The 25,237-nt window shown below is 37.5% G+C and overlaps 2 protein-coding genes and 2 long non-coding RNA genes across 6 annotated transcripts in view; 2 read left to right on the top strand and 2 right to left on the bottom strand.

The window, feature by feature from the left end:
- The window catches only part of LOC147761788 (uncharacterized), a 256,913-nt gene that overhangs the window by 148,637 nt on the left and 83,039 nt on the right, over window positions 1-25,237 (top strand). The gene's annotated exons all lie outside the window — the stretch shown is intronic.
- Window positions 3,375-10,761, bottom strand: LOC106151159 (uncharacterized). 2 transcript variants are annotated; one of them, XM_087013657.1, is made up of 5 exons: window positions 10,655-10,761; window positions 6,154-6,218; window positions 5,715-5,813; window positions 5,330-5,429; window positions 3,375-4,396 (listed from the first exon to the last, which is right to left on the bottom strand). In XM_087013657.1, exons 2-5 carry the CDS (start codon window positions 6,203-6,205, stop codon window positions 4,225-4,227), a joined length of 423 nt encoding a protein of 140 aa, XP_086869783.1. In that variant the 5' UTR covers window positions 6,206-6,218; window positions 10,655-10,761; the 3' UTR covers window positions 3,375-4,224. The 2 variants fall into 2 exon arrangements, with proteins under 2 accessions (XP_086869783.1, XP_086869784.1); XM_087013658.1 differs by having other exon boundaries at window positions 6,154-6,236; window positions 10,655-10,727.
- Window positions 16,494-19,794, top strand: LOC147761791 (perlucin-like protein). The gene is made up of 4 exons (XM_087014331.1): window positions 16,494-16,713; window positions 17,471-17,645; window positions 18,388-18,549; window positions 18,898-19,794. Exons 1-4 carry the CDS (start codon window positions 16,546-16,548, stop codon window positions 19,113-19,115), a joined length of 723 nt encoding a protein of 240 aa, XP_086870457.1. The 5' UTR covers window positions 16,494-16,545; the 3' UTR covers window positions 19,116-19,794.
- On the bottom strand, window positions 20,572-23,410 carry LOC147761790 (uncharacterized). The gene is made up of 3 exons (XR_015334734.1): window positions 22,635-23,410; window positions 21,294-21,422; window positions 20,572-21,008 (listed from the first exon to the last, which is right to left on the bottom strand). It is a non-coding gene; the product is annotated as an uncharacterized LOC147761790 (long non-coding RNA).

Here is a 25,237-nt window from a genome sequence, read left to right as displayed (position 1 = left end):
ATTTCTGAGACAGAACGTAGGACAAACACGTTGCTGTAAGAAGAATAAATAGTAACGTCGAAACACCTAAGGTTTATCAATGCTGATGTATGTATTTGATGTTAACTATGAAATACTGCCCAAACTGCCAATATTGAAGGTGATGAGGGTTGGAAATTTTATTCTCCGAGCATTGGCAAGTTCGGTGTAACAGGGGCTTGACGGAGGGCATGCAGAGACACGAGAGGATGTGGTTGAGGTCAAGAACGGGAGTTAAGACATATAAAAAGAACTGTTTTGTATAAAAATTAGGTAATAGATGGTCAATATTTATAAAAAATAGTAATGATTGAAAGTTATGTATTTTATACGTTAATTTTCGTCGGAATATGCTGTAGGAGCTTTTTCCAATCACATTTACCTAATTTACAATTTTTTAGAGAAAAAAGTCAGTGTGGGAAACGCAATCACCTGTAATAAAATTATATAGGAATGGATCAGTAGAAAGTAAATAAGCACCTAATGATAATAAAAGAAACACCCGGCCTAAAGATGTCCTGCGTTTATGGCTTCATATTGGTTAGAGTGGCCGCGACGGTGTGGGGTTAATTAAAGATGGGCCGCGGTCATGAACGTGGTCAGTATCAAGTGTGTGTGATTTATGGCTCTTCAGTGGCCAAAGCTGAAGTGGACCACGCGCCCAATAACAAGCCTCGGATGCACCCACTTCTCCTTCCCCCTAAAACAAAATAATAAGCGAAACAAAACAATTTTCAATCCCCACACCCTACATATATAAGATAATTAAAGAAATAATAAAAGTTGTTTTGACTAATAAGCAAAACAAAACTATTTCCAATCTCCGCGCCCTTCTTATAAAAAATAATAATAAAATAATAGAATTCGTCTTGACTATTATAAGCAAAAAAAAAAAAAAAAAAAAAAAAAAAAAAAAAAAAAATTTATGACTGTGAACACTAAGAAATCGGCTACATACTTGTTACAAGTTTTTGAGAAAGAGGAATTCAGTAGTGAATTGACCATTATTAATTACTTTATTTAGACATGACCTGTTAAATCTATCTTTTCTGTTGTTTTCATTTTTTAGTATAATGTATTCTGACAAAAAAAAAAAGGTCCACAGGGTAGGAGTTATAGACTTACCCTTGTCACAATGATAAAATAATATTCTATTTTATTCCTATGTGTATGAGCCGGAGGGCTGAGGAAGATCCACCCACCCCAACCACATACCTTAAGAACCACGCAGGGAGGGGTGCGAAATTAGACTATTCAGCTCCGCACAATCACAGCGTATTAAGGGGACAAATGTTGTATCAAGACTTTAAAGCCGCACAAGGACTATATTCTGTCTTAAATCAGCAGAGAGGTATTAGATAGTTGTAGGATTCATTTATTTAACGACTGAAATACAGTGTGTATGATGACACCCACTTTGTTGCAGACGGACGTGTGCACATACAGTACATGTACAGATAAAACGTGCTCAATAGCACCTTTGAGATGTTATAAATGTCTAAGCTAGGATCGCGGCGATACAGGAAAAGAAAGGACAAGCCTTTCCACCCTTAGTGTGTGTGTGTGTGTGTGTGTGTGTGTGTGTGTGTGTGTGTGTGAGCGGGCGCGCGTGTGTACGTAAAGGCGTACACGTGACGGTGTGCATTGTTTGAATATGTGTATGTGTGTGTAAACCAGAGATCGAGAGAGAGAGAGGGAGAGAGAGGAAATAGGAAAAAGATTTTAGGATTGCTGTCCATCTTTTAGCTTTACTGATTTGATCCACCGCCCTCCCCCGGCCCCACGCCCCCCCCCTCCCCCGCATTGCTATATATGTGTTTTAAACCTGTTAGATCAGAGTCATTGCCAAAAATGTACTTGTACCAAAATGAATTAATGTATAAACAAATGAATAAAATAGAAATATGATGGACCTCTTCCTCTGCGCAGCATGCAGGCAAACTTTTTCATTTGCATACAGTTATTAGCATAAGCTTTTATGTGAGTCAAAGCGTAACCCAAAATAACAGGTATTTCCTGTCACTGAAGCGCATTGTATTCAAATCATCAACATTTATCAATTATGAAAACCAACATCAAACGAATAAATTTTCCCAATTTTAAATTTCATTACAGGAATATATTAAATATGATTTGTCATTTTTCGTTATTTTTCTATATGGTCTAAGAGTCTATTAAAGATGCATACTTAATGTAAGTTATTATTATAAGTTTGGCCTCAAATGGCTCATGTATAATTCTACGTTTGCAAACACATCGAGTCCGATGTGTCGGTGTATTTAAATGTATTCTAATACAATCCCTATATCCTGTTGTTCTTCATTGATCAACACATCAAAAGAATAATTTCAAGAATTCAAAATGAAGTCACTTCTGAATTTTTCATTTCATGTGGAAAACATTAATTCCCACAAAATATTGTTCATAAAGTATTGATGTGCGGCGGTAAGAGCAGATCTGCATAGCACATATTCATGGCTGCGGTGAGATTGCTGTCATTTTAGGATGGTAACCATGGTGACGCGTGGTGAAAACAGCACTTGGTGACGGAGCAAGGTCATGTGGATACCAGGTATGGATGACCTTGATAACACGCTTATAGCAGGGTTGTTCTCTAATGATTGTTTTTTTTTTTTATAAAATTTAAGAAGTCATTCACGCATGCACGTGCAGACACACGCATTTTGCTTGCAGGAATGAGGGTGCCGGTACAAGCAGTGGCAGATCCTTGGGGCAAGGAGTGGGGGGGGGGGTCTTCCCTCGGCTTTCACATTTGTTTATAATCAGACATGCCAATGAGCATTAGAGCCACACACACGCGCGCGCGCGCAAACGCACACACACACACACACACACACGCACACGCACGTCTTCCCGCCACAAAACCATGTCAGCTCTAACCACGAGCCCATGTTGCCATTCATGCTTTATCTATTAAAATATTATCAAAATAATAAATCGTTTTTCAGGTTAATATTATTATAAATATTATTCTTTTCATTCGGAGAAAAAACATGGTAAATATAACTTGGACCATCATACACGTACATGTATGAGGTTTTCAAGATTTTGATTTCATGCTGATATTTTCGATTTCCTACGTATCTTTACTGGAAAGATACCTGATCATAAGGAAAATAACATATACTACCCAAGTCATATTTGCTTCATTCAAGTTGACAGGTTTTAGTTTAGTATAAATCCCGAATTATTTAGTTATATCCATATGTACATGTACATTTTCACCAGTACAGACTGGTGCGTAAGAGACAAAAAATAGCTTCTTTCTTTCTTCTTCTTTAATAATAATAATAATAAAGAAAAAAACTATTCAAGAGAATAAACATTGGCCCCGGTGATTCGTAGACGATCTATTGTTGTCAATTTATTCATCACGCTTTACACGTTTATCTCGTTTATAACATGCATGTACGTAAATTGCATTAAATTTTATTTACGTTCAATGTTTAGAGCTCTTTTGTCATTCACTAGTGCACATAGCCATCCATTTTTGCGTATTAGTACGTATTGAATCTTATTGGATACTTTTAACATTATAGTGAAGTCACAGTCTATACAGTTACTTGAAAATACTGATATAGAATTTCGATAAGTTCATTTCTAAAGTAATTTTGGGATACATTAAGTTTTTGGTATATAGTAAACCAACTTGGTCTTTACAGACTAATTTTTACTCCATAAAATCGCCATTAAAAAGTATAGCCATACAAATGAAAACATGACAAGTTAAGTTTGATCATATGGCTCGTGTTTTTCCTCTTTGATTGACGTGACTGGACACTTTAAAACATAAAGTTAAGGCTAGAATAAAATATATTATATATATATATACTCGGTTCTTAAATATATTGCCGAGATACAAAACATAAATGATGGAAGAAGCGCATATCAGCAAATGTGAAGATGGGTTCGTCTTAAACATTTTGTTCCCGGAACTAACACTAATCGTTACTTCGATAAGAAAAATAAATTTGTAAGTAATTATTTTTACGATCATGGGCTTTGGATGCCATTCTTGTGTCGAGCAAACGCTCAACGTAACGAAATGTGTCATGAAGATATCAAATAGAATCCCACGACTTTCCACATAGATACTGTTATACTGTTCTCACTTCTTCAGCATTTCACGCGACTGCTCAACTTGATTTCAGTTTCTTGTGGGTCTATTGTGAAGCTTAAAAACCGCTACACTGCAGACTCTGGGCAGCCGTGTGTCTTCATACGATGGTTGTAATATTTTACCATCATTTCCTTCGCATTAGTGAACTCCTGGGTACACTTGGCGCCAACTGTGTCGAAGGCTTTGTACCAACCCTGGTAAAAGCAGCCCATAAAACCGATATTTGTTAACTTGGACCTGGAGAAGATAAAAGGAATGTGTTAAGCAAGGTTTAAAATCCCATGGGAGTTCAAGGAGCAATTGTCACAAAAATAAAATATGTTCACATGATTTTGTCTCTCTGTCTGTGTGTGTGTGTGTGTGTGTGTGTGTGTCAGAGAGAGAGGGGGGGGGGATAACAGGTTGCCAATACCGCAGTGAATTCTTTTTAATCATGTATTTCCATTGCGTATCTTGTCAACAACTGAACTAAATCTTAGAATGAATTCTTTTAAGTGTTTCAAAGTAAGCAGAGTTTGCAAAACTGTACAAAGTACATGTATATATCGTACATGTTCGTGTAACATTACATTTTTGAGCAGAATTGATCTGGTATTTTCCCGTTGCACAGCAGAATTATTACCCTTGTTGAAGGCTTGTCGCACCATCTACAGGAGATAGTTACAGTACGCGGTAGACGCACACGCTATTAGGCACGTGATCTTTAACGAGCACATCCTAATGCTAATTATGTGTAAATTTGGTGACATTTGATGGTGTCTTTTCAATTTAATAGATATTTCTTCACATATGTGGAAATCACAGTGAAACATTGGATTTGAGGGGGTACCTGTTATAAATTTGACTAAATGGTATAAAATGTGCATATTCACACCACTATTTTGTATTTTTTAACCATTAATCATGTTAGACATGGTATCTAGAATAAAAAGCACCGTTTATAACACTATATACCTGTAAGGTGATCATTTGTAAATAAAAGTACATGGAAATGGGGGTGGCACAACCTTTTTGACCAATGTTGTATATATATATATATATATATATATATATATATATATATATATATATATATATATATATATATATGTGTGTGTGTGTGTGTGTGTGTGTGTGTATGTGTATGTGTGTATGTGTGTGTGTTTCCGAATAGACAAACACTCCACATACCATTCACAATATTCGAGTCCCCCTGTACTTTTAGCGTTGTATTGAGAGCTACATTGAATCTGGACGTCCATTACTTTCTGCGTACAATCTGGTGCAACACCTACGGATAAAAAATCTAGATGAAACACACTCTTTTTGAAAAGGATGACTGGTTAAAATAACTAGACAGATAAATGAATTAAAAAATTAAAAGAGAAGACACCTGAAGACATAGGACCAACTGACAATGGGATAATGCTAATAACAAAAAAATAAAGTTATGCAATTGAATGGTTGAGAGATGTGGAGTTGACAATTGGATTTTATAACAGAACTATATCAAAACTGTGATCACAAACCGTGAAAGCCATTTATTTTACAATTAGAAGCACTGAGATTAATCCACCTCTTGTGTCCATGTCTTCCTGATCTCTTGTTAGCAGTGCCACGATGCGTTCTAGCAGTTTGTCCGATTTCGAAGAGACATCTTCACTGCCTAAACATGCTGAAAATATTGAAAATTATATTAAAAAAGATTGTCTCTAATGTTAATTAAGCACTTCCCCGCTTTACAAAATAAATAGATAAATGAAAAATGTTATTATAAACTTGTATATTGATAGATAAATATATGATTAAATTAAGAGAATATTTATTAACAAGCATTTACACTTTTCTCAGTCAAAGTTGCATGTCATCTTTTCTTTTAGATTACCTGTCAACAAACTTGACTAAAAATTGAAGAACAAACAACCATTTGCTTCAGAGTGGTTGTCTCGCGGTTAACAAAACATTTCAGAACATTTTAAGAGAAGACATATTTCATAATGACGACGTCTACCTACTTGAAAATGTAAGTAGTACCAAGGCGAAGAATATTACTTGTTTTTGGTCCATCACTTCAAAAGAGCTGAAAAATAGGGAAAAACTATTTGATATTAATCATTTTCTCATATTATCAAGAATGTCCGCACTGTGCTAGAGGCCGTCACTGCCGTATAGAACGTACGAGCCGTACTAGGTATTATAAAGCCGGTGTGACAGGAATGGTAGTCTTAGGGATAATTCCCATTGAAACTATCGGTCTACGTAAATCGAGCCAACTCCGTTGGGCCTCTCGCTAAATGCAATCAGTTCAACAGATTACCACGACTCCCCCTGGCGTTGAGTAGAACACTTAAAGGCCTACTGCGCTCTAGGAACACATAGCGTTCACTGCTTTTTTTACAGTATAAAAACTATAAATCCACGTCAAAAAATTGTTCTTTTTAAGTTTTAGAGAGAAAAGATGAGATTTAGATGAGAAAATTCTGATTGGTCAGTTTCTAGTGACGTAACCCGTGGAGTAGCTTCCCACAGCTGTACTAGTAATAGTATATACTATGCAGTAGGCGACTAAACATCCAGGTGTCAGAAAAACAAATGCCACAAAGTTGTGTTGCTCCCGGGTGCCGTAATGTAGGTTACAATAAGAAAGACATCTGCTATTATATCCTGCCTGCGGATGCCGCTAAACGTAAAATTTGGCTCAATTCTCTGAAGTTAAAAAACCCCAGCACAGTGTCAAAACACGCGAGGATCTGTAGCGACCACTTCGAGCCGGAATGCTTCGTACGTGACCTGCGAGCTGAATTGTGCGGTGGAAAAGCACGGAGAAAACTAAAAGATGATGCTGTACCCAGTATATTCGATTTTTCGGAGTACCAAAATGCGACAGTAAATGCCAGAGCGCTGCCGACGAGAGTCTTACCTGTAGGATGTGTGCATGATGCGGCCGTCGAAAGGAAGAAGAGAGCAGCTTCTAGAGCCCAAAAAATAGTTCGTAGCAGAATTACGTTGTCGAATTTTTTGGTTATGTTAGTGAAAACGTTAATATTAACATGATAGTGGAATCAAATTTTTACTCGACATACTGCTGCACTGATCACATGTAAGGCAGAAGTAGCGAGGTAAGTTGCAGAGGTGTGAAATGTAGTGTCCGATGCTATCAGTCCGATATCTTTGGCCTTTTGTCCACTGACCTGGCTCTCCCGGAATGACACTGGTAAACTGCACGGGTGTGAAAAATAATGTTAGCTGTCACACCAGCATGTATTAGGTAACTTTCTCTTATCAGTCGGGATAAGAACGTTCAGCCGACGCGACAGATGGGCAATGTGTGAAAAACTGTGTTCGCTGCCCTGCTTCCAAACCTTTACTGTTAACATAGTTTTGGTGTATTTTGTTGGTTAATAAATGATAACCACGTGGGGAATTCATCTTCTTTTGTGTATCTATCTTCAAAAGTTTGAATTTATAAATGATCATGTAGTGATCAATTGCGTGTATCGCTTTTAGTTTGCACTGCTAGCAAGCGGATAGCTGAATCGAATATGGCTTTCTGAGCCTTGACGCTAGTGACGTCACTCGCCTTAAAGCGCCACCACGCGGGAGTATCATAAACTACATTCACACCTGCATAAAATCGGCTTTAAAAACTAAATAAACTTTTTTTTCATTACTCAAAAATGACTTTTGGGCACCTAACGGATAGTTTTAACCCGTTTTTTCATCACAGTATACCTTTAAAACCTGATGAATATGCGATTACGTTAGAAACAAGAGGGGGCGTCTTGCTCTGTTAAACTGATTGCATTCAGCGGGAGTTCCCACGGAGTTGGATCGATTTACGTAGACCGATTGTTTCAGTGGGAATGAGCCCTAGGGATGGAAGTCCGAGGTCCCATATTATTAGTACAGGTTTGGGTTAGTCGTTCAGACGAAACGGCTGTTTTAAGGACATGTTTTGTTCGATAAGTATGCAAAACCCTGCAAGGTATTCCCATATCTAAAAGTAATCTAAAGTGTGACATGTAGATAAAGCGGACTGCCCTTAGAGATAGCCTGCGTGCGTTAGTTCCGGATGATTATCGAGATACCAACGGTTTTTCTTTTGTTGTTAGTTAAGTTAATAATGGGTTTAAGAAACTAAATAATCAAAAGCATTCTTCTGTGATTATACCTTCCGACAATATTATAATACACACTGACGCCTATGTGTTGTTATCTTTTATCACACAAATTTCTTCCGTGGAAAAAAAAAGATAAACATCGAGTTTACTGCAGTCCATCAAATAGACAGATACGACCCAGTGATACTGGCGGGTTGTGTGAGGACAGTCTTCAGTGGGAATATGCGTTTCAAATCTTAAAATACAGCACCGCGGGTCATCAAATATATTTTTCTTCCGATGAGATTACGAGAAAGTCTATTATAACAAACTGAGTGTTTTTTTCAATTTTATCACACAGGTATACTACCCTCAAGCAGTAATAATAATAATAATAATAGTAATAATAATAATAAAAGTTCAGTTATGTTATGTTCAATAATAAAAACATAAGATAGATTTAAGATACAAAATGGATGTTGCATATCGAGAAGGATTCATTAAAAGAAGAAGAATTATACGCACTCCGGTATTTTTTTATTAACAAAAAAAAAAAAAAAATATATATATATATATATATATATATATATATATATATATATATATATATATATATATATATATATATATATATATATATAAAATAAAAAAGGGACACTTCATGAAAATGTAAGTATTTTTCATTTCAAATACTTTGTTCTTGCACGTATTATTCAAACTTATAGAACTCCCACCGCTGTTTACAAACCAAAATGTAGTAAAAGTAAAACGCACGGAATACATAAAACGGTTTAGTTGACTTAAGCCAATTACAGATAAAATCGTGATGTTCGTTTCCGTTATGTTTATGAGTCTGTATATTAGAAAGGTAAAGCTTTCTGTCTGTGATCCTAAGCAATTTTTGGACTGACTTTTGATGTATACAGTGACTGGCAACACTTGTAGCCAGAGAAACTGGCGAGATTACGAGATTACGGTCCATGTTCAAATATATGCTTTAGTCAAGAATGGCTGAAAACAAAGTCGCCGTCTCTTACAGTATAACGAACTCCTCTTAGATCACGAGGAGATACATTTCAGAGACGTCTTTCAGATGAATGTATTGATATGCATCTACTTAAGCCGCTGAACAGGTACCGTGACGGAATTTAGAAAATAATCTTACACACCTTTGCATTAATCCCGCAGTATCGACCCTCTCTAGGTCAGATCAGGGATGAGATATTTTTTCTGAATGAAATATGTAACAGGGCGAAGGATAGAATGTCAAAATAACGACGGTCACGTCGTCCTGAATTTTTCGCCTTCTTCAAAAGCTATTTTCCGTTATCAATATAAGGGGTACAAGTGCTACTTTCCAGCATTGGGGACGGACGGCATTTGCTGCGGAAGTCATCGTCCGCACCACGAGGTCCACTGTTTACCGTCAGCAAAAGTACCCTAATGCTCAGAATATTTGGCTCCTATTTTCCCTTAGAAGAATTTCTTATTAACACGAGCAAACTTGATATTTTTTTTATAATCAAAAATCAACGCGTAAATTCCGATGTCTGTGTAGTCTGGGACAGTTTATTGTTGACTTTATTTACTATAAAGCCATCACGACATCATTGAATTTCCTTTACTACTCCCCCTCCTCCCCCCCCCAACCCCCGCCCCCGAATCCGCCCATTTTTATTTGCAAAGGACAACCGTAACCCAGCATTAATATTCGTATTACAAGCGCATATCTACTTATCAGACCTTCATTATTTCGAACGAACAGTCAATTTGTATCGTGGGCAACAAAGGGCGTTTTTTTGTTAAAAAACAAAACGATACTTGATTCGATAATCATCAAGATGTCAACTCTCACGCCATTCAACCAAACAAGCAAACGCCCACACAATCACATTAACAAGAAACCACATTTTAAAAGCTTAGGGAGAACAATTTACAGATGAACGCAAAATCCGTTATAAAATCTAGATGACACCAACTAAGAACAAAAGGGTAATACTGGTAAAAGCCACATTTAGTTGTTGTCATTATACACTTTTCATATTCAATGTAATTAACCGCCGGCATGCCTCTCTAGTTTTCCCTTTTCCTGTCTCTTATAAGTACACACTGACCAGGGAAGTATTCAAGTCCATGGTACACCGGTCTTGCGACCCCCCGGAAAAGGAATTTTAGTCCACTTACAGGAATTATGCTACAAAGAAGGCTGCAATATTTAAGCACTTAAGGTTTTATGGGGCCTTTTATTTTTTCTTTCTTGTTGTCCAATTTTAAAGTTCATTAATATGACACTGACTATTAAATATTTCCAAAACCCCAAATTTGAAAGGGGCGCCAGTTATCAAAAACTGTTCTCTAAACGGTGGCAGGCTCGATGTAACAGGGATTTCAAAGCGTAGAAAAAGGTGTCACTTACTTGTTGCTCTTCCTGTAAATGGGTAAGAGAGAGTATCGCTGTGTGTAGGCAAATGTTCACCCTATCTCTGTGTCACACCTTTATAGCAACGCCTCCTAGTGTTATCAAACAACTTGATCTCACCTTTAACAAAGGACCACCTTTTCTCTTCCCGACAGTAATTAGGACGCTGTTCATAGTGTGTTGACTCTACCACTGGTCTCACAAGTGTGGCTTGGCCTTAGATGACGCGGCGCACAGAACGAGTGAATTATTTTGTCTAAGATTATTTCAGTGAAAACACTTTATTTGCGTCGAGATTTTGGCTGCTGTGAACATTTTTTCTTCTCCATCAAAATTATACGTAGTCATTACATGTGAATTTTTCACACGCACTATGTGATAATAAATACAGGAAGTGTAGTCTATGATTAAACGAGTCTTCTGAAGTCAGACAATTAAATTTTAGATTTCAACAGGACGAACTGAAAATTTACAAATGGCATATTAAAGGACTAGTATGTGTGTGTCTGTGCGTGCGTGCGTGCACGCGAGTGTGTATGTTGTCCTGTTTTTATTTGATGTGAGTTAAACTTCATTATAAGGTCATCTTTTATCTTTAGGAATGGCGTTGCCCCACTGCAAACAAAACCCATATTAGATATATTAAAATGCATGTTCAATTTATATGTGAAACAATTAAATTGTCAGCAGCAGATCATGGGTTGAACGCCGAGACTACGAGTGCTTTCCCATAGATTTAGATCGATCCATCTAGATCGACCTAACTCCCTGGGGGTTCACGCTAAATTGAAGTCAGCCGAGCGCGCACGGTACTTGATTACCCCCTTACAGCTTTTAGTAGGCGAGACAGACGCTTAAGCCGGCTAAGCTGACAGTAATCTAGTGAGACTCCCCACAGGGATAGATCGATCTAAAATATGTGGGAATGGGGTCTACCATTGTAGATTCAAATTAAGCGGCACTTTTAATATACAGAAAGTGCGGATAATAGAAGTTTTTACGTCTTTAACTGGTGGGCCTCCTGACCGAAGCGGGTGGACGTGGACAGTTCACAAGTACTGTAATATTGGTGTTAATTTTACGGTACACGGTTGCGGTGGTTGACAGCGTCTGTCACACCTAACAGAATGGAGTTGACGCTTCCCAAAAAGCGCATTTAAGGGGACTTATAGTAAAAGGACCAAAGTCATAGAAACAAAGCCCTGGGCTTGTAAGTTTTAATAAAAAATTAAAACAAACTTCCCAAAAGGCCAATTAAAGACGGGGATTAAGTACAGTGTCCAACGGATGACGCTCTGGCGCCAATTTGAGGGGAAAAATGCCGTTTTCGGTATTGGGATTTTCTCTATAACCAAGACAGCTATTCAAGTGATTCAAAAGGCCTCATAAAGCTGGGTGAAAGCACTACAGCGCGGTACCAGGGAATTGTCTTTAACTATTTACTTTTGATTTTATCATCTTTTACGTTAAATCAGCCCATATTTCAATGGGTTATTCACTTTAAAAGGCGATAACTTTCAAACAAACAATTTCCTCTTAAACCCCTGATATCATGCTGTAGTCCACATTCCTAACAACAATAGGTGCAACTTTTGTAACGATCGGTTGCTCAGATAGTGAGATATACTCGGCAGCGATTCACTTATCTCGTCAATAAAGAAAGCTGTTAAAACAGCCAAAAACGTTCACAGGTTGGTTAACAGGGCTTATTAGTCAAAATGCTTAGCTGGCAAATTTACCTGTTATCGGTTATACGATCAGATGGAACCATTGCTTATTGTCATCTAAAAATATTTTGTTTGGGTGCTTTGAAGGGGCAGAAAATCGTGCTTTTGTTACATTTTCCGACCACTCGTTAGGCATGTAAGCGTGCCGCCACTTTGATTGACAGCTCTGGAGAGGGTCCTAGCCTAGTGATGCCCCGTAGGGTGTCAAGGATATGTAGAAGGAAGCGCTAACAAAGGCGATTACGTTTAACCGCAATTAAGAGGTGTGAAGTTGCATTTGATCGTTTCAATGGCTCTTCCTCGGCAATCGAGTAATTTTACCTGAGAGATTCCTTCTTTGTTATCGGCAAAGTGATCAGATAAAACTGTGTCGAGAGCAAGTGTCCGTCACTTGTGTTAACACGAGTTTTTTTGACGGGTAACGCTGCAGGATTATTTTGCACGACACTTGGTAATCGTCAGATCAACGGAAAAATCCAACGATTATCTCATAGCAGTATTTCTCAAAATGCCAGCTAAGATAAAGGGGAGACGCTCAGCTGCACAAGAATCAGCGATAAAAGTGGCTGAGAGAAGGCTTTTGAGTGAAATGGCTGAGTGTGGGTGAGTTTTGAAACCACGAACGTGTTGATTGTAAAAAAGTATCTATTCAAATCTTTTGAAGCATGTAAAAGTTGCTTCGGCATTTTACCGTGGATTGCGTCTAATACTAGATCACACAGGGCACTGAATGAAGTTATCTTATGAATAAGTCTGATGTGTTGAGGTACCACGTGCGTCGTATTTATCATACCTTCCTTTTATTTTTAGGTTTGATGGGAAAGAGTTCGCAAAAGGATTAGATCATACAGTCACAGCCGCAAAAATGAAAGGAAAAACACATATTAAAATTCGTTTCATGCACTACAGCTCTTGGGCAAGGGCATTAAAGGTAAAAAAACACGTTATTTTTAATATAGCAATCTTCAGTATGAGTTCCTTTGCAAAACATTAGGACAAAAATGTTGTTTTTCACTTTTTATTACAAACGTGTAAAATGTGTTGGTTAAAGTATTTTGTAATAGTGCAGGGCTATTTCTTTACAGAGTCTGACTTTTAAAAGGTCAAATAAGATTTTTATTAGAAGTTGACTTTATCCAGTTTCTATCACTTGGTTATAACATTCATTTTTTGTAATTTTTTTATACAGAAGCAAGACATTGGGCCGGACGGATGCCATTACAGCTTCCCAGCAGATGTGCTTTCTTTTATCAGGCATTCCGAGAACACTCGCCCTGTTTACTTCAAAAAAACGTCCCGTCTTCCTCGACGTTGAGGTCCAGCCCTCTTCCGGAATACCGCCGCAAACGGTGCAAATCCACCTCATTTGACATGCCCAACCTTGCCGTTTCTGTTTACTTTCGACCAACACAACGACGCCGCCACACACACGACAAACACACGACTTGTTGACACTTTCTAACAACTGTCCACTGTGCCAAAGCCTGTACCCAGTAGCTACGGTATATTCCTCGCGATCACTGTCTGAAGACTCCGAGGGCTGTTCTAAGTCCTTCAGTATCTTACGAGCGCTCGCTCCAGGTAGATTCTCTCTCTCGTCATCCGACTCAACAAATACCGGTTTTCCCAACCGCCGCGCATACTCTCTTTCAAAATTTTCTTTCTTTCCTCTGGAAATGGGTTTTTAACACGAACTTTTCTCTTCCCCATAGCGTACTCGACTTCTTCACTGCTTAGCTGATGTAAGACTTATGACCTATTACCGCACACGTAATCGGCTTATAACTCATTACCTATGCTCCGCCCCCCTCATGGCAACGGCCCTTAGCAACAGAGGCGTGGCTTAGTTGTCAGCCTGACTGGGGCGCGTGCCGGTTGAAAAACTCATCAAAAGACACATTTTGCGGTGCAAATTCAAAATAATTATTACAGCCAACGTTAGATACTTTTTTGATTAATAGAAACACACAAAAAACTCAAAAACATGATTTTAAGCGTAGTTAACCCTATCTGTCCCCTTAATGCAATGCATCAAATCATGCCATACGCTACACTAGCACGGTGCACGTACCAATAGGTTGGGAAACAACACCAAGAGCAGGAAGAAAATCTCGTTAGGGTTTGTGAAAGGGGGGAGAAATCGAATGGAAATGATGAGATTAATTACTGGTAATCTAATGAAATGTTAGGAAAACCGAAGATCCATTTACTGCATATAAATTTAAAGCATGGCTTTTTCCCTGGTGCAAATGTATTACCATATACGTCCCCATATTTATCATTAAACTAAACATGATACTGTACACGTAATGATACTGTACACTTAATGTCTGTCTACACATAGATTCCCAGCTGTCTGACATATGAGCATTTGGAATATAACATATGCTAAAGACGGATGATCTCGCGTAGAAAAAAAATGAGTAGTTAATTAAAAATGAAAATTATAAAGGACGCATTATTACCAAAAGACATACATTTGTGTCAGACGAATGTTTTTATTTTTTATTTCAATCGAAGTAATATTTGTCTTCGTCCATTTTGGAACAAAATAGGCCCACTGGCATCTTGCCATACTATTTTAAACAATACAGTTCATTCTTTCCTGCTCCACAAAAGTTACTGAAAGGTCCTAAGAGAGATTTTGGTTTCCAGGTAGCCGAGAATTTAAGGATGCCCCCCATCTATCTGTTTTTAAAGACATGATCAGACGTGAACGAGAAGTGTGGTTAACGAGCGGTATTTCTCTGCCAACAGGATTGGTTGTCTGTTTTTATAGACATGTCGTGTTAATCGGGCACGTTTGCTAAATGTTGTAAAGCAAATTACTTACACTTTCGCTAATTGCAGATGACAATTAAAACGGAATCAAACGAGTAAAAGGATAGGGAGTTATTGAGTGTAAGTTAGGTTTCATCAAAAGTCAACAAGTGTAGAAGATGTTTTTAAGGTCAGGAAAAGATGGAAAAGGTCAAAGTCAGTAACAGTTCATGTGATTGGTTAATTTCATAACATATTTCAATTTTGATTAACTGTTTATCACATGATAACTGAGTTTTGGATAAGGTCCAAGCATGAGTAATCCAAATAATATTTTAGATATCTTTAATTGAAAACAAGTCTCTTAGGGATTACCTAATAAGGAAATGTTGCATGGTGACTTGCAACATGCAAATGCAAAATATTTTGTAATCACGCAAAGGCAATGGAAAAGAAAACAAGTAAATGCGTGATCAGTACGGAGAAATTGAGTATAAATATTTATGAAAGTTCTATGAAGAGAGAGTCGGTGAATAAACGTTCGAAAATTCCAGATCGTTGTCGTTATTCCTCACTATAACATAAATTTAGTGTCGGGCGTACTACTAAGGTAAATTCAAATCTACAGTACAGATGAATTTTTGAGCATAAAAATATATGTAAAACAACAGCACCACTATTTCCATTGGGTTCAATGCCCAAGGCGTTTTTAAAAATGTGGATATCCACAAAATTAGGGTTGGTCGTGCCCCCTAACCAACTCATCGAATTAGTCTGACCTACCAGAGAGCTGGTCGGGTAAATCTATCTATCATATCAATTACTAGACTAGCATGTGGTTTCCAGGTATAGTTCCCGTTTAACATAAAAACATCAGATTGCTATGAATCACACAGTCAAACACATGCACGCTGGTTTCACGTGAAATGACAGAGCGTCCTATTGGGTTTAAGAGGTTACTGTCAACTTTCCTTTTTCCCAGCATACATCTATCATTTCCAGTAAGTCTTCCCTAGACTGGTTCCCCAGATTCGAATCATGGATTTCTATGTTCGTCTTAACCCCTTTCTCGAAATTGTCAGATATCGCCTGTGACACAGACAAACAGCTAAAAAAATCAGTAGAAATCAGAAAACTACCAATATAAATACAGCTTCTTAAACATAAAATGTCCACCAATGTTGATCTTGCCAATTAGTTCAGAAAGCACGTCATCTACTGTACAGTGGAGATAATGGAGGTAACACCCACTTTCGATCACATGTTCAACGCCAACCAATACAATTGCGACAAGTATCTGAAATATAATATCAAACCCCTCCCATTACTACTGGATAAAAGAGTGCTCTATCCACGGCGTGGTAGACAATAAACCCATTTGTTGGTTCATACAGTCTAAGAATGGCAGTGTTCCGTTTGTTATCATGTGTGCTCTTGTTGGTTCTTGTCCAGCACAGTAAAGTTTGGGGGTACGTTATGCCCCCAATATTCGACGACGTTCTGTCAGGTCATACAGGAACAGGTACCGGTACCGTTGATACTTGCTCATGTAAGGAGAACAAAGAAAAGGTTCGTATGCCGTAATAACTATATACTTATGCAGTATGCCCCAACCTTCTTAAGGGTACACGATGGGTTTTAATCATCAAAATACCGAAAAGATTTTCGTTCATCTAGGTATGCAACATTGCATCTACCTTTTTGCTGGTTAAATACAAAAATAATCCCCTCAGAATTAAATATTTTCAATGTTTCACATGTATTTACCTCGGCTTTCATTATACTTTAAACAGCTTGGTGTTTCTTGAAAAAAAAGCACCGAAATTGGCAATATTATTTGATCAATGTGAGCAAGGCAACGCGCAACTGAATAAAAAACATTGAAAATCGGCTTGTTAGTTTTTTGGGGGATGCGTAAGTCCCAATGGCTTTTGTGGATGACGTTCACTGAGGACTTTTAAGCACAGCTTCTCAAAGCAATCTAAATCAGATATTATTTGGGTCTCATCATTATAGGGAGGAACATTTTTCTACTGCTAAATATCTAACAACCCGATTAAATGGTGATCATAAACAAGACGTTAAAAAAGACAAGTCCGAGAAGTACTGTGTTAAGCAATTTTCTTGTGTAACGTTAAAACTTCCAACTTAACTTTTATATTTCCTCTTTTATTATAACCCCTGCACTAGCTCAAAGCTGTTGAGGGGTCCGAGTACATGAAGTTGACAAAGGCTTTTTTAAACACTTAGTCGAAAAGTGTGTGTTGTTCAGCCCAGAAATTTGCTGCCTTCAACGTGTCTGATTTTACTTAATTGATTGCTGTAGGTTGCTGATTTGGAAAAGAAGTTACATGTCACAGACATGGCAAATCTGAAAATGGAGAAGAAGATGAACCTTCAACATGAACAGTTCGTGAAATCTGATGCTTCGCTGTCGACTCTAACTGATAAACTAGAAACCGCCTTGGAGAAAATAAAGCAAATGGAAGAAAAACTTAAAGGTAGGATATTCATTAAGGTATAATAAAAAAATGATAGTGTTAAATTAATTAAAGGATTTGTGAGTTTGGATGAATTAATGTCTTTGTTCGTGTACGTGGGGATTGGACGGGGGATGCAAGCGCGTGCGTGCAAACGTTTGTAGATATTATTTTTCACACTACATTGACTTGTTGCGGTTTTGCACCTTCATATACATAACTACAAAAAAACTACAACTTGCTGCCTCTGAATATGTGGATATAGCACGGGTAAAGGTTCGGCAATGCAAAGATATGAAGCGTGTGACAAAGAGATAATGATATTTAGGATGCATTGTTGACACCAAAAAGCCATTCTGGTGTTTGGAGTGTATGAAATTACACAACCCCTTTGATGTAGATTCACATTATTGTTTGGTGATGCTCACTTAGTATAATCCCAAATGTTTTTAATTCAAAACTTGGATCTAAAATAAAGATTATGAAAATCTGACCGTTTTGGATGTCATATACCTGTACATCGGTTGTCACATCTTTCGACTGGGTGACCACACAGCTGGTTTATCAAAAATTCAAAATTCATCGTTCCGTCATTCATAACGTGGGAGTCTTCCTTTTTTTTTCCTGTAAATTGTATATTTGCCAGCATTTCTATTCATTTCAGAATTAAACAAAAACGTTTTAGACTTTTAGAGCTAATACCATATTTTGAAATCTGACGCATTTTATAGATTTTTACTAATTCGTTTATTCTGCTTTTCAGACTGTCCCTCTGGTTTCGTTAAGCTCGGTGGCAGCTGCTATTATTTCTCGCCAGCTAGGAAAACTTGGCTCCAAGCTCAGGAGCACTGTCAAAGTCTCTCTGCCAATCTGGTTACTATAACGTCCAAAGCTGAAAATGAGATGATTGTGGCCAACTTACCAGGTAAGCTCATTTCCATTTGGTTTAATAGGTGGTTAAAGTGACGTTTTTTTTTAAATACTGGGGTATATCAAATAACTCAGGCCTTCGAAACTTTTAGAATGTATGGAAACTCATGAAGTGTAGGTAGTTTATCATTTAAATTATTTTTATTTAAAAGAATATATTTATTCAGGTCGGAAGAAAACACAGGTAGTCAAATATTCACTCAGAAAAAAAGTGCAACAGATTGGGGGGGGGGATAAGGCAGCCTACTTCTTGCGTGTATGGCCTCGTTTGAATTTTCTAAAAAAAAGTTCTATCATTAATATGTGGCTTTGGGTATTACAACACTTTTCCTCTAAATTTTAGATTCAGAGCGCTACTGGTGGATAGGTGCTAACGACCGGGAGAGCGAGGGTAGATGGGTCTGGGTTGCTACAAACAGCCCTCTTACATTCACCAACTGGCATGAAGGTGAACCTAATAATGTTGATGGAAAAGAACATTGTATCGAGATTTTCTGGAGCAACAATTGGAATGATGAATCATGCATTAGTAAAAATCAATATATCTGTGAACGATTTTAATTCCAGTACTAAAATGGCCATGTCATATTGCATTCCCCCACCGATACACCTATTTTTCCATTTTGACCATTGCTAAATGAAAAGTTCGTAATCTTAGCCAAGAGCCCCACAGACGCAATTGTCACAAATTTGGTGATCTTGGCTCTCCTGGTTTCATCTTCCTATGTTTGTCAGCCATGTAGTACCCGTATGCTTTATCATTATTATTTGAACTGAAAAAAAAAAAAAAAAAAAACATAACACGTGTTTGAAATGTTTCTTCTGAAATATGGATTTGCAATTACCATCAAAATTTCAGTTTTCGACTCAAGCGACTGAGTCGTAGATATCCTCTCTCCGTTGGCACGCTTGTCACAATATTGTCAAAAAAAAATGAATAAATAAATAAATAAAACGATAAGCCAAGGTCACCAAATTTGGAACACGTATCCCTCTTTTCTATTGGCATTCCTTGATCGGTGCTCGATAGGATCACCTTGACCTACTTAGCAAGGTCAACTACCTCTGGTCACCTGACACCATCATAACAACTATATGCTTTCATTTTACTACCGTTTGAGACATCTGATTTATATTGCTAATTTACTGCTTAAGCCGGGACTATGAAATCACGTTGAAGAAGGAGAAATTTTGGCCAAAATATCTATGTACTAATAAAGACGAGTAAAATCTAATTTGATTCTGTTGGTATTTCCTTTTTTCATTCAGTCGTTCATTTCCAAGAATAGTTCCCGTTTCAGATAAAAACATCAGATTACTATAAATCACACATACACACGCTCGCTGGTTTTACGTGAAATGACAGTGCGTCCTATTGTGTTTAAGAGATAACTGTAAACTCTCCTTTATACCAGCATACATCTGTCATTTCCAGCAAGTCTTCCTCAGATTCAAATCTTGAATTTGTGTTTCGTCCTAAACCGTTTCACCAAATTGTCGGATTTCGTCTGTGACACAGAAACAGGGTTGATATAGGGAAAAAATCAGAAGAAAGCAGAAATCTACCAATGAAAAAAAGTTTGTTAAACATAAAATGTCCATCAATGTTGAAGATGTTAACTAGTTCAGAAAGCACGTCATCTACTGTACAGTGAAGATAATGGAGGTAACGCCCACTTTCGATCACATGTTCGCCTGCGACACAGACAAACAGCTAAAAAAAATCAGTAGAAATAAGAAAACTACCAATATAAATACAGAAGAATTAAGAAAACTACCAATTAGGACAGATGAGGTAATTTTGGAATGGTCTTCCACACGCAATTTATGGAGATCTGGCTTTCCCCGTTAGAAGGTATCTGTTGAGTCCCTTCAGAGGAGCAAATCTGAGTGCCGAAGAAGAAGAATTCAACAGGAGAATCTCATCTGTGCGGGAATGCGTGGAGTGGGAGTTCGGAAACTTATTCCTCCTATAGCCAAGCGCTACTTGGAAGGTGGCCTTCTGGTAAACTACCATACGTGTCTGTGTGTATGGCAATCAGAGTATAGGTACTTTTAACTAGAACCTCCCACCTTGGAGGACTATTTAGCACGAACTGTACACGTGTACATTGTGCGTATGAAAAATTAAAGAGTAAAATGTAAAATTCATACCGCTAGCAAATATTTATTTAAATGAAATCTTGAATAAAAAACTAATGTTTTAACAAAGATTCAGCCCATGTGTATCTTGTAGGCAGCAAGAGCCTAGTATGTCAGTTCAGTTTTTCTTTTTAACCAAAGACAACCATCTTCATCATTTGTTTGTCTTTCTCAATTTGAGATTCTCGCTCTTTCTTTTCTAAAACAAAGCGTTCTTTCTCGAAGGCCAACTTGTCTTTGGGTAACTGACGTAATCTGCTGATGAATCAGTACGGCACTTCTGAAGTGGCGGCATGTTGTCGCAATTTTCAGCTGAAAAAAATAAGCGTGTCATCAATTAATGCAGCGTCAGTTTTTGTAACTGATCAGACATAATAAATATTAATCAAAATTTGCTGTTAGAGACAATTTCATGTAGCCTATAGAAAGATGTGCTGTCCTTATTTTTATTCATTTATTCAAAATACGCAAAACAGGACGCCATGTGACTTTCGAAACAAAGCTTTATAAAATTTGTATTTAAAGTCAAGGAGGTATGTCCTGTCAACTAAAGGAGAAAATCGAGCTACTAGTAGTGTCTTACTAAACGGCACTTACCCTGCGGATATCTTGCTTATGCGTCATGCGTCATGACCTACCTGTAGCAGTCTCAATCAGTCACGCGTGCGGAAGGCTAGTTCTGACTGCCTTGTGGTCAGTGGAAAATGCCTTTTTTGCGGGTATAACCTATATTTCAATAGTAACAAAAAACACAGACACAAATAACAAGACAAAATGTTTCACGTGTATTGCAAAAATAAAATGTCCAATATGATTTTAGCAGAGAAACGATCAATTTTGAAAGGCTTGATTTCATAAAATTATGCTGATTAGTCAAACCGTTTTTCATTGACGGGTAGCAATCTAGCTGCGGATAATGTTCTCTCTAACCGTATGTGTACACGTCACTAGACAGCAAAATATGATGACCTAAACGTAGTCGTTCGCCTAAACGTTCAGGTGCAAAAGCTCTCTATTAAAATGGAACCCGGACAGCGGACTCTTGAGTCCCGTCATATCGGCCACAAGAATGGGTAAAAATATTTGGAGTGCACTCGGAATTTTTAGAATGTTCTTCGAATTTCCAGGAACGCACAAATAATTGTCTTTCCGACGGCGTTCTTGCTTATTTCGCCTCTAGTGTGACGGGGGTATCAGCGAAAAACCCGTCCGAGATGGGTTGATCCTGTTAGATCGATCTAGGTATGGGAACGGGGTCTAAATAAAACATTATTTGGGTCTCATCATTATAGGGATGAACATTATTCTACTTTTAAAATCTAACAGTCCAATTAAATGGTGATATTGAACAAGACGTAAAAAAAAAAAAAAAAAAAAAAAAAACCGAGATGAAGTACTGTGTAAAGTACTTTTCTTGTGTGATATTAAAACATCAAACTTGAGTTTTATTTTTTCTCTTTTTTATAACTCGTGCACTTGTTAAAAGCCGCTGAGAGGCACGAGTACCTTTAGTTGACAGAAACATTTTAAACACTAAGTCCAAAAGTCTATAGTTTTTAAACCCAAAAATTATACTGACTTCAAAGTCTTTAATTTTACTTTATTGCTGTAGGTAGCTACAGGTGAAATCTGATGCTTTGCTGTCGACTCTAACTGATACACTAGGAACCGCCTTGGAGAAAATCAAGCGAACGAAAGAAATTCTATCTGTTCTTAAAGGTAGAAAATTCATTCTATTTGTTCTTAAAGGTATGATAAACAATGACAGTATTAAATGCATTTAAGTCTTAAAGGTAGGAAATTCTTTAAGATTTTATAAAAATGTTAGTGTTAAATGAATTAAAGAATTTGTAGGTTTTGATGAATATATGTCTTTGTTTGTGTATGTGAGGAGTGGAGGGAGTGCACGCGCGTGCGTGCACATGCACTGATTCTTACAAATGCGCGTCGTCTGTTTTTCAGAGTGTCAACTTGGTTTCGTTAAGCTCGGTGGCAGCTGCTATTATATCTCGACAGCTAAGAAGACTTGGCCCCAAGCTCAGGAGTACTGTCAAAGTCGCTCTGCCAATCTGGCCACTATAACGTCCAAAGCTGAAAATTAATCGAACAGATGGTAAAAGTGGCGATTTTCAAAGTATGTCAAGTAACACGAAACTTTGATAGTGTAAGGAAATCTGATGAAGTTTAGATAGCTTATCATTTTCATGTTGTTTTATTAACAGCATAGGACAAACAGGATATATTTAAGTGGGTTGGAAGAAATGTAAGTGGTGAAAATGCATTCAGAAAAATTGCAACGGATGGCGGTAGTAGATTAGACAGCCTACTTCCTGCTGTTTGTGGCCTCGTTTAACATTTTTTTTAAATAAAAAGTTCTGTTGCTTATTGTGTGGCTTTGTTTATAATAAAGCCTTTTTTTTTGCTACATTTTAGATTCAGTGTTTCACTGGTGGATATGTGCTAACAACCGGGAAAGCGAGGGTACATGTAGATGGGTCTGGGTGGCCACCAACGCCACTCTTACTTTCACCAACTGGGCGAATGATGAACCTAATAATAAAGACGGAAAAGAGCATTGTTTATTGATCTACTTGCAAAAGTATAACTCCAAGTACCATGCAACATGCACTATTAACTCCAAATTTGTCTGTGAACGCTCCCGAATATGACGTCAATTTCAATCCCAGTAGTAAAATGACCAGGTCATACCTGTATTGCATCCCCCCTGCTACACCCTAGCTTCCCCCCCCCCCCCCCCCATTTTGACCATTGCTAAAGTTCGTAATGTTAGCCAAGAGCCCTGTCAGACGCAATTGTCACAAATTTGGTGATCTTGTCTCTCCTGGTTTCCTGAGTTTAGATAGTCCCTGGGAACAACAGCATGCTTAAAGTAGAGAGTAGAGTTTTTATTCATCTCTGGAATTTAGGGTGACAGGCTATGACGCATGAGAAGACAAGGTTCACCTCTGTACGGCGTTCAACGGAGAGGCGACGTGTGTCAAAAAAAAGCATTTTATTTGATTATCGAAGTTAAATTGTTCTTGAAAATTACTAAAAAAAAAGCATAAGCGAAATGGCAATCTGCGCAGACAATTTTTCTAATAATCCTATGCATGGTGGATAGTAATGGCTGTCAAATGAGCAGGCTACTGCAATGTACAGATAGCTGATTCTATTTCTGATTTTTTCCTGAAACTTTATAAATAGTAACAGTTATAATCTTGCAATACTTTTCCACTCAAGCAATATGAAGATCGCTAGAACAGCTTAAGTATTTTAATGCTTAATTGAATTTTAATTAAGTATTAAAATACTTAATTAAGTATTAAGTATTTTAATACTTAATTAAAATTCAATTAAAATTGAAACACGATCTATTAAACCCCTCTTTAATTTTACTGTGAGTGGAATATCTTTAGATAGCGAGTAATTTTACCCATGACAAATTATTACAATCGTTCCATTTCCCAGAAAAGAACCTGTTAAAGAAGGCCGTCTTATATGTCTTGATTGAAAGCAAACAAAATAAAGACATCTTTAGTTTTATCTTAGTTAAGCAACAAGAACGTTTGTCGTCCATGTATCACCCATATGTTTTATTGTCATTATATTGAACTGAAAAAAAAAAAAATTCTCAGCTTTTGGCTCAAGCGAGTAAGTCGTAGACGTCCTCTCTCCGTTTGTACGTCTGTCACAATATTGTGCGAAAAAGAAAATAGACAAAGATGTCAGCCAAGGTTACCGAATTTCTATTGGCATTCCTTGATCGGTGCTCGATAAGATCACCTTGGCCTACTTAGCAAGGTCAACTACCTCTGGTCACCTGACACCACCATAGCAACTAGACGCTTTCATTTTATCACAGGTTGAGACTTTTGATTTACATTGCTAATTAATATGTTTGTTCCCAACCAAAATTTTAACCTACTTTCACAAATATGATACAAAAGCATCTCGGATATAATAATGTTCTTCAGTATTTGAGAGACTTTTTATTGTTTTCTCCCCTTTAACGCCTGTTGTCTGATTTTAAAGTTCATTGATCTGATCTTGACTCGGAAATATTGTCAAAGCCCAAATTTGAAAGGGGCGCCAGTTTGCAAAAAATGTTCTCTAAACAGTCACAAACCCGATGTAACATGGATTTTAAAGAATAGAAAATGGTGCCACTTGCCTTTTGCTCTTCCTTGTAAACGGGTAAGAGAGAGTATCGCTGTGTATAGGCAAATGTTCACCCTATCTCTGTGTCACACCTTTATAGCAACGTCTCCTAGTGAAATCACTCAACTTGATCTCACCTTTAACAAAGAGCCACCTTTTCTCTTCCTGGCAGTAATTAGGGCGCTGTCCATAGTGTGGTGACTTCACTATTCGTTCCACTAGTGTGGTTTGGCCTTAGACGACACGACGCACAGAACAAGTGAACTCTTTTCTCTAAGATTATTTCGGTGAAAACATTTTACTTGCGTCGAGGTTTTGGCTGAACATTTTAAACAATTTTTTTCTTCTCCATCAAAATTATACGTAGTCATTATATGTGA

This window comes from Lingula anatina, chromosome 5 (assembly GCF_051362555.1).
Source record: "Lingula anatina isolate TDL-2025a chromosome 5, LinAna3.0, whole genome shotgun sequence".
Lineage (NCBI taxonomy): Eukaryota > Metazoa > Brachiopoda > Lingulata > Lingulida > Lingulidae > Lingula > Lingula anatina.
The sequence above is the reverse complement of the archived record's forward strand: the minus strand, read 5'-3'. Positions and strand labels throughout refer to the sequence as shown.